We start from the raw sequence: 10546 nt of genomic DNA on the forward strand, positions 1-10546 counted from the left end.
ACACACACACACACACACACACACACACACACACACACACACACACATTAACCCCGACACACACACCCAAAAGCCTCTGCCAAGACCTCACAAGTGACATGGACCTGAGCCCGCTGCTCTATTCACTGGCCCACCAGCTGGTGAGTGAGTCAAAGGGGTCTGCACACTCAAGCAGAAAACATTAGCAAACGGCGTGGGGCTGGCTGCTGTGCTGGCCACAGAGCAGGAGACAGGACGCCCCACACAATGCTGTGGCGATGGGGAGTGATGCGTTTGTGTGTGTGTGTTTAGACACACAAACTGGATGTCCCTCTGGGTCTGTTAACATAATATGTGTGTATCTACATTTCCATTTGTGTGTACGCACCCCAGTGTAAGGGTGCTTTAGTGTGTGTGTGTGTGTGTGTGTGTGTGTGTGTGTGTGTGTGTGTGTAAGCATGCACATGTGTGTGTGCCCTCTGACCAAGGGCAGGCAGGATGCATAAACAGACCTTCCTTTCTACATCTCCATCCAGCCATGACCCAGAGAGGAGGGCAGCAGGCAGACAGGGCCATAGGAGAGAGGCAGGCAGTTGGTTATTTTGTGTGTGTGTGTGTAGGGGGGCTGACACAATAGCATGCCCCCCCCCCCCCAAATCAGTTCCTCTCCGCTTTAAATAGCCATTTCACTGTGCTTCCTTTCAGCAGCATTTCCTAGTAAACACTAATTATCTCAGAAGTGTGACTCTTGGACAAACAGACAAACAATCTTGGCCCCCTTGGCCCGAGTGCCACAGTCTCTGCTGTATCAATTAACCTCGCAACTGAGTGATGACAAATAGTCGAACTATGTAAAACAGCATAACTTGCTGCATTGCAAATGGGGGAGTACCAAGTTCGAAAAATTTGAAGCGCCAAATTACCACACGCGCCACAAAGTTTAAGACCACATGCGGCACGGACAGCTACTGTGAGCCGTCTCGTCACACAAAGTGGATTTCTGCAGCAACAAAAGTTGCTCAACACATAACCGCCTTCAACTGACAGCACTTTAAACTTCAAAAAACCCTACAAGCAACTTGGCCAGGAGGAAACACAAATCACACAAAGCAACAGATCTGACCCTGAAAAAGCAGGAGGATCAGGGAAAAAAAGTAGTCAGCCCTCTGCAAGATGCAGTCAAAACATGGCTTTCTGAGTGTGCCTCCTTTTCTAATGCTAATGTACCAGAGGCAGCCATATTGTTTATTGTAGCTAGGCACAATATGGGACATCTGCCGGTTAGCGTTAGTGTAATTCCCTCCCCATGCTTCATTAACCTCCCCCTTTATGGGCCCAGAGAATGGAGTTGTGGAAGCTTGGACGATGGTGGCGGAGGAGGGTGGGTGAGACCCAAGCGCTGGCCCGGCTGACTAGCGCCGAGGCTAGAGCAGCCAGGCTCCTTGATGTCCTTCCAGCTCATTTGATTCCTGGAGGAGGACCGCTTTCATCAATGACCATGCGGTGGGTCTTGAGTCTGAGAGTGGGTGGTGGATGGCGGGGGGAGGGGGGCTTAAATGGACAGGCTGGGGCAGGGTGGGTTTGTCTGATGCTGGGGGTAGATTGTTTTTAAGGAAAAGTTTACCCATTCTTTTGGGTTTAGGGTCTTTAGCTGAGGCTGAATGTTTTCCTTTTGGTTTTCAAGGGGGACGCTCTTGAATAGGGTTAGAATTTAATGAGATGGGCACAGGTGTGGTAATTTTGGGATTGTTGGACCGGGATCCACTATCGCCGGGGCCAAATGAAGTTGCTAGGAGCGGGGGGGGGGGGTGTTACTGTGCAGTGTCCACTGTCCTAGAAATAACAGGGGATGGTGCCTGTGTCATCTTGTCACTCCAACATTGTCCTTTTGTCCCCTCAAGGCTCCAGCTGTATGGATGTTAGGATAAAGCAAAAGAAGGAGGGGTGCCCTAAGGGGACCGTATGCTTCAAAGGCGCTTGTTGGATCGTTGAACATCGTTAAGAAACCTCCTCCCCTCCAAACGTGTTCCAACGCCAGAATTGTTACTTCCCGATTAAGGCAGATCCCCAGATCACATATTTTTACTGAATATAGGCCAATGATCGGCAGTGAAATGATGGTAAACTGTGTAACTAATCCGCGGTTCACATGCCTCCCTGGTCATTTTCTATATCCAAAATGCTCCCACGCTGCAGATTTAAGGCACTTTTTGGCAGATATAAGGCTGGAATGTTGTTGTTTCTAACATTTTTACAGCTCTTCTAACCGCTTCATGCGAGTGGCACGACTCTCACACACAAACAAACCAACAGCGCAAAGCCAAAAGATAAAACAAATGGTGGAAAACTAGACACATGATACAAATGCTTGGAAAATGACTCAAACAATTAATCTATTAGTTGCAGATACATTTTCTGTCAACTAATCAATTAAGTGACTAAATTGCAACAAATTAATAACAATTTGAATCGGCAGGGTTTTTCATTTAAATGGGTGATTTGAAATACAATATTTGGAGCCGAGCAGCGTGATCAGCACGATCACACCCTATGCTGTATCGACTTCAGCGAAAACCCTGGGAAAGCCTCGGGTGTGATCTACCTGACTCGTCTACGCTTGCACAGCGCCGCACCGACATTGCAGCTCGACACAAAAACTTTCATACATAAACCCGGCCCTGGGGTGAAAGGCAACGGTTACTCAAGCTTCCACAACTTCTCCGTTTTCAAATGTGACACTTTAAACTCTTGAGGACCGTATTCCAAATATAGGAATATACAGTATATATATCATGGTACACAATACATTTACAGACCTTGGGGTGAAACACAATGAAGAGATTTTTAGTGTGGGAAAGATTAAAATAAAAAAAAGGAGACAGTCACAGAGGAAAGGAGGAGGCGCCCCATCCATTTCCGACCTTTTGGCAAAGTAGGAAATGGACACTCGGTGGATTTGTTTAATGAATCGGAGAATGTGATAGTGAGTTTGAATCGGCTCACTGGAATTGTTGATAGAGGGGTGGAACTTCTGTGAAGTACAATTGTTGGCATCAAATTGAGTCCCTTTTTACACACAAAGGGAGGATTTTAAAATCCCGTTTCTCGCAGACACTTTTTCTCTGTCTCCATCTGTAATGCAGTTTAAACTTGCTGGGAGACGGGGCAGAGTGAAAATAGAGAAGGCAGGGAGTCTCTAATTTGGAGCCCATCTGCCACATGTGCTGCGCTTCAAAATGCCCCGGTACCTCTGATGTCAGAGGGAACTGCACTCTGTCCTCTGTGGCCAACAAAATAAATAATCACTCACTCAAACTGTGGCCCTGCAGCGTTCAAGCCAGAGAATCAGCAAATAGCTTCCTATATTACATTACAGTCATTTAGCAGACGCTTTTATCCAAAGCGACTTACAATTCAGAGTCTATCACATTTCTACACCGTAGGCACAGCTACGGGAGCAATTTTGGGGTTAAGTGTCTTGCTCCAGGACACATCGACATGCGACTAGCGGAGCCGGAGTTCAAACCGCCGACCCTCTGATTGAAAGACTGCCCTGCTATCCACTTAGCCACAATCACCCCGAGAAACCAAGCTCACATATATATATTTAAAATACTGTGAATAAGGTTTCAAACTCACTTCTTACGTGTGTTTAAATGTATTCCTCACTGATGCTTTAAAAGTGAAGACAACAGAAGTCACTCACACCATTAAAGACCGCAAACACTATCCGTCTTCCACAGCACTTCGAGATAACAACACCGATGGTTACCTTGATGGTCTCGGGTGGTACTCCAGGATCGGGGGCCTTCTCCAGGTAGGTGGTCAGGTCCTGATCCACGTGCTCAAAAACCAGGGTGAGCTTGGTTTCTCGGTCAGTCCGGGAGACCGTACACACATCAAACAACCTGGAACAAGAGGAACAGGTGGAGGAGATCAATACAATTGATTCAATGGGCTCCGCACTGCTCAGCGTGCTGCAGAGCTTCCGACTACAACTAATATGAGTGAATATCTCTTTGTTATTATGTCTGCATGTTCTTTCTTTTTCCATTCATTCCATTGTTCACTCATTCACCCCTTCCTTCAACAATAGTTTAACCTATGGTGAGCAGTAAATTGAGACGTCAGACTATCGATGACAGGTGTACTGTTGAATGACAGTCATCTTCACATTCAGTAAAGTCAAAGCATTGCCCTTTTCGTACCATGTAGCACAGTTTTATGAACACAATAGCTTTGGTTCCACTGCGTAAAGCTTTGAGATGCACAATTTTTCAATATTCTTTTTTATGGAAAAGGAAAATCCTCCCATGAAAACTCAACAGCTGAGAGCTGGATATAGGAGATTGATCCTCCATTATTGGATATTAAATCCTATGACTCCTGGGTGTTTTTATCCTACAGAAACGTACAAGAGAAAGCTTGGAGGGCAGAATTATCATGTGCTGCAAGACACGCCGATAACATTGTGTTGGGTTCCCCATGAAAAACTACCTCTGTGCGAAGCTTGTAAAGATTCAAGACCATCAAGCCCCAAACACCCAAAGAGTTTGTGGCTGTGTTTCACTAGGCAACAAACTATGGCCAAGAATCCAGATTATGCCGGCAGACCTGCCAAGGCGGGCTTTGGTGAAAAGCTGAAAAAAAGCTATCCACTATGTCCTCTTCAAAGAGCTTGGGGAGCACAAGCAGCATTCCTCAACCGGCACTATGACAACTCCTGACGCTCGATGGGAAGGCGAGTGGACGTCGGCTGTAGCTGCAGAGGCAGCACCTTTCATTGCAACAACACGGGAGACGAAGGGAGCCATCATGGATCTACGTGTTGTAATGGGTTACTGTAATCACCTCACCGTTAAAGTATATTATCCAATAAAGTGATAAATATGATTTGTAAAGTCGGTTTAAATTTGTCGGCTACAACACATTAATCATCGTCTCCCATTACTAAGACTACATCTACAATGTCTTTATTGACCCAATGCGACGATATGTGCCTCAAAATGCAGAGATCGATTGGATTTGAGCAAATATTTAGTGTACGTACCGCTATAACCCAAACTAGCTAATCTACATGAGCCGTTTTAAAATCGGAGCATGGGTAAAAATGACTCAATCTCTCCGAAAACTCTTTCATCCCTATCCAACGAGTCACCGTGCGTCCTTGCCAACCCCCCTTGTAATCAGTGGACCTGGTATTGCTGGAGTCAGTGCAGGGAGTGAGAGGCGATTCATTCAAGGTATTAGTACTGTGCATGATGTCACAGAATAGACGGCGCCCTCCTCTTGAAGCGCTGGGGTTAAACGCCCCTCACAGCTCGATTGTTGGGCTACAATGGGGGCTCTCAGCAGACACTGAACATATGGAATGAATAATGGGTCTCATTACAAACATCCAGGGCTTGCCTGGAGTCACACAGAAGGCCCACAATGCACCCTTCCTGGCCTGAGCTGCTTGGCTAAACTGGAGGATAGTTAACTTCCTCCAATAGTCCAAAGAGCCGCCGGTTTGCACTCTTGAACCGATGTATTGCAACAAATGCTACTGCGTGTTATTTAAACTAATGCTTCCACAGTAGCGCACAAAGTGTGTTCAACCACTAAATAAAACTGACCTTTGTAGAACTTTATAGCCACTGACGCATTTGTCTTACAGTGAGAACAAAACCCATTGTGATCCCATTAAGAGAAAATCATAACCATTATCCTCCATCATTCATTTATGCACAGGGGAATTATTGTTAGAGGCACAAGGGCACTAGCCAAGCTTCTGAAACGTCCATTTAGAGTTTCCCCTTCAATATTCCATAATAAAAAAAGTACCAAGGTCAGACCTTGGCTAGTGCTAACATATGATGCAGTGTCCGACTATCAACCTCGGACTAATCAATTCATCACAAACTGAAAGAAAACATCCTCTGTGTGCAGAGCACAGAGGAGCAAAACAACAAACTAAGTAACTGAAGTTCAAAATGGCTGTAATCAGTCAATCCAGTCTGATTTACAGTAACTGAGCAGGGAGAGTGCCAGTGTCTTGCTCAAGGGTAATTGGACAGCATAGATCAGTATTGATGGGCACACAATAACGTTGAATATATAAAATGCTTCAAACATGCGACATGCTTTTTAATTGGTTGTATAGCTATTTTCAAAACAAGTTACATACCGTATAGCACATTGTAAATTTAAAGAAAACAAATCACATAAATATATACAGATCTTTTTGTTTCAACTTGAATATCAGCCGATCCCAAGTACAAAAAAGTAAAACGTTAAATGGGTTATAATCCCGTCTCTCTGTTATTTTATATTGCTGTGAGAAAATCTCCTTCAAACAATTGTATGTATTTAAGTTTCTCGCCAAAACTAAATTTCACAACTTACATTTGAACACATGACAACGTTATAATAATACTCATTTTTACTGAATAGAGCAGAAATGCAACCAACCAACAATAATATGAAAATAATAGTTATTTTCAGCCCTGGTTTACGTATTAACCATAAAATGAACCTTTGAGTTTGGAAAATGTAATCCCAGATACTTAGAATAGTTTTTACCTGGTAATATTTTCTAATTAAAACTCATGTACGTTACAAAGATCCTGCAGAAAGCTAAAGGAATAATATTAGAAATACCGGCTTTGAATGGACACTTCCCAGGTTTGATGTACTCCAAGCTGATGTGCGTTCATCGATACTTGTCTGTCCTGTCAAAGCGCTGAGCACTCACTACATCAAACACTATTCCACTTGATCAAACTGAATTTTGATTTCAGTTCAGGTACTCTCATTGATTTTTTTTAGAGGAAAGTGCATGAGGTGAATCAATGTAATTGAAGTGGACCAATGAAAGATGATGAAGGCATAGTTTCAAACTGGATACGTCACCAGCAGCACAACAAAAGTGAAGAAACTTCTGATCCGACAGGTGTGCGCCTACTGCCCGATAACAGTGGTTGCAAGTGGCTAGTTGTTGCGCAACCCACATTTTCACATGGTCAGCAGAAAAAGTTCAAAGAAGAGGACGTCTGCTACAAAAAGAGTGAGTATAAGTGTAGGCCTTAAAGAAAAAGTCTCATGGTGCAGCATGGTTGCCATCAGAGACCATCAAACAGAAGAAGTGTGCGTTACTCTGAATTATACACAAACTTAATGTCACATTGTCTCCCCTCTCTCTCTCTCACAAACACATACATGGCTACCCACCTCTACCCCACACTTACCTGACAACATTGGGGTGCTCAAAGGCCTCCAGCTGCCTCAGTACCGCCACCTCCCGGATGGTGGAGAGAGGCATCCCCTCTTCCTCCGTCTGGACACGAACCCTTTTTAGGGCTACAAAGCGTCCGCCGTTCTTCAAATCTCTCGCCTTGTACACTTTCCCATAAGCGCCTTCTCCAATCTCGGCCACGGGTTCATATTGAGTACCAGTACTTTCTTTGTCCATTTTTGCAGATTTCTTTTTTTTGCCCCTCTCGTCTCTTGTTGAAACTACTGCGGGGAATCCCGGCGAGGTTGACGAGCCAGAGGGTTCCTCACAAAGGCATATTCACAGAAAAAAGTTGGCACATGCAATGCCTAGATGACAGGGAGACACAGATGGAGGAAGACACCATCTTTGTCAGATTTGGTCAAACGGTGCTCCAGGTAGGCAACAACAGGACTGTCATGATGTTTTATTCCGACTATCAACACAAGAGCCCCGTTGCGTCCCGACTTCCACTCCTCCTCCTCCTATTACGCACAGCAACTCATGTCCTCCTACCACTAACACACAGTAATGCAAAATAATTAAAACGAGCCACATTTACCCTCTTCTTAAAGCTATTATTTGCACCAAATAAACAGCCTCGCGTGTTAAGCAATTCGCCCCACATGCAGTGTTGTTGAAGTTAGTTCATGTGGGCTGTCCAACTCTGTTAAAAAGGAAATTAAACATTTAAAGAGAACACGCGAAACGGGAGCACAGACCTCACACAGCACGCTGTGCTTAAGTTAGCAAACTAACTGCATATTCTGTCCCGTTTTATCAAAGTTTCTGTTTGAGGCGACACAAACTTGGCGAGCACGTGGCTGTCTACTGATTGCATTGTCTGAACTTCCTACAGCAACAATCCATTTAAAACACAGTAAAACTCATATTTCGCACCCGCAATCGCTGTAAGTGTGTAAAACAAGGCAGTAGCAGGGTTTAAACGATGTTTTCATTAGCTTAGATAGCTTCCTCTAATTGTTTTTAATTTAATTGTGCGTGGACTCAAATGGGCTCATTTAAATGCTGGCAAGTCGGTGAATTGCTCTTTTCACTTCTCAAAATATGATTGCGTTGTAAAGTAACATTTCTAGCCTCGCAAAGAAAAAAAAAATGCACACAATTCTGCATAAATATCCACACTTTCAGTGTTTACCTTGGTATATGTTGTCAATAAAAATGTCGCAACTTCGGCATGTCCGAGGAAATGCTGAGGAGGCATTCGTTTCTCGGATTTAAAAAAAAAAAGAAGTGCATCAAACGCATCCCTGTCCACTGTCCTCCATGCGGGGGCCACACAGGTAGTTGGACGGTGCAGGCTCTAATCCCCCATCCCTCAGACTGCACCAGCCCAGGCAGAGACACTCAAACGAGGGAGGTGGCGGCGGAGGGCTGTACGAAAACTCACACACCCACACTCTCACTGCAACTTTGTGTGTATGTGTGTGGGTGGGGGTTGAGGGGAAGGGGGTGTAGGATGGGGGGGTCAGAGGACAAAGGCAAACGCGTGATACGGCCCTCCAAAACCACGCTCTTCTTTGGATTTTCTCCTTTCTTTCTTCTTCTTTTTTCTGCCATATATCCCCGGATAGCCCCATGCAACTGCAGCCCCGCTCGCCCGTGTGAGCTCCGGCTCTGCCTGGCTTTCCCACGCCGGCTGAATGTGGCCTGACCCCCTTCAGAGAGGTTTGACACGGAGCGAGGACATTTCCGCATTCCTCCCCGACTACAAAGGCAAACCGCCTCCTTTTTGCTCTCCCTCGGCCTCCACGGTGCTTTGCCATTCAGAGTCCCCTCCGCGTGTTTTGTCTCCTGTGTCAAAACTGGGAGCTCCGCGGGGATCGGAGAGGGGAGAGAGGCCGTTTATTGGATGGACGGCCACACTATCTATCTCCCCTTCAAGCCATTGAGGAACTCCGGCGGCAACAATGCGCCAGCGGGGATGCAATGTGTCAAGCTCGCCCTACAGATGGTCCTGAGGGGTCAGGTTCAAGGCCCGGGGGCTTGATCGGTGGCAGGGGGTACTCCTCCGCTCGGGTGGTCGTCTGCAAGTCTCCATGCCCGAGGGCAGGCGTGGTGGCCGCGTGGGCGACTAGATAGCAACTTTTTTTAACACATTTTATTTCACAGCAAAAGATGGAAGATTATGAGATTCTGCGTGTTAATTTATAACATGTAGTTGTAGTATTAATAATAATAACAACACTTATTAGTATTATTTGTTTAACACTAACAAAGTTACACACAAATAAATGTAACTTTTTAATTTAAATGTATTTAATTAATTTACAATTCAACAACGATATAAACATACATGTAGCCTACACATTCGCCTATTATGTTAAGGAATGTACTATGAATACATTTCTGCAATAATGAATACATTTCATTGTCATTTCTTAAAACCTAAAACTTTACATTTAAATATTTAATTGTATACTTTAATTATTGGCTTTACCATTTTCTTTTAATATTTTTAAAATGTTTAAATGTTGCTTTTTAATAGGACCTCATCGTGCTTACATTTCTAACTTTATCTAACTAACTTCCATTGTGTATCAGATGTAGACATTTTAAATAGTATGCTCCTGTCTGAAAGTTCTTCAAACTCTGACATAAACAAAAAACGTTTTTTCTTCTCTTTTAATACTGGACACGGTTTAGACATGACAAGACTTGATGTCAGATTAACCCAATGAATAGCCAGTTACAGGCGTGTAACCAAGCCGCATTATCATAACTTCATTGGGAGGCTGTATTAGAGATGCACAGAAGATCAGAGAAAGGACATTCCCCCACTGCCATTATTAACATAAAAAACTTGTTTTGCATGCTGCTTGTAGAATTCACTGAAAAGGCAAAGTTGGGGGAAATAATGACATGGAAGTATGTATGACAATCTCTCCTGCCCAACTTTATAGGCAGCACCCAAATTTAAACTATTTGCATCACAAAAGACACAATGCAGGCAATGTTTCCCAGACCAATTACTGTAAATGTGGCCATTTACATTTCTTCATCATCATTGTTCTTGTTAAATCAGCTCTGAGAGCCATCGCCCAGATTGAATACATTAGCATGCATACTTCTTATCTGGCTGGAGAACAAACCAATTAGATTCGTTGTGTGCGGTATAGAGATGAGAGACAGACACACATATACATTATGCAACACTCATTGATTAGTCATAGTCTGACAAAAAATACTCTCTAAAAAGTTTCCTCTGTTTGTCATGTTCACCTTGTCATTTTAGAGAAGTCTCAGGAACAAGATCAATCAAGAACACTGGAACAATATGTAAAATGTAAT

At 44.1% G+C, this 10546-nt stretch overlaps 1 protein-coding gene across 2 annotated transcripts in view; it reads right to left on the bottom strand.

Annotated features, from left to right (window-relative positions):
- The window catches only part of cdk6 (cyclin dependent kinase 6), a 58937-nt gene extending 49949 nt beyond the window's left edge, over positions 1 to 8988 (bottom strand). The window contains exons 1-3 of one of the 2 annotated variants that reach the window (XM_031853719.1): positions 8394 to 8988; positions 7209 to 7563; positions 3752 to 3887 (exon numbers count right to left, since the gene is read on the bottom strand). In XM_031853719.1, coding sequence (XP_031709579.1) covers positions 3752 to 3887; positions 7209 to 7432 — 360 coding nt within the window. In that variant the 5' untranslated portion in view covers positions 7433 to 7563; positions 8394 to 8988. Of the gene's footprint in view, positions 1 to 3751; positions 3888 to 7208; positions 7753 to 8393 lie in introns of both variants that reach the window. The other variant, XM_031853720.1, reaches the window with a different exon arrangement.
- Positions 8989 to 10546: the final 1558 nt, after the last annotated feature.

The sequence above is a fragment of the Anarrhichthys ocellatus genome, unplaced genomic scaffold, assembly GCF_004355925.1.
Source record: "Anarrhichthys ocellatus isolate YVR2014 unplaced genomic scaffold, GSC_Weel_1.0 scaffold14, whole genome shotgun sequence".
Lineage (NCBI taxonomy): Eukaryota > Metazoa > Chordata > Actinopteri > Perciformes > Anarhichadidae > Anarrhichthys > Anarrhichthys ocellatus.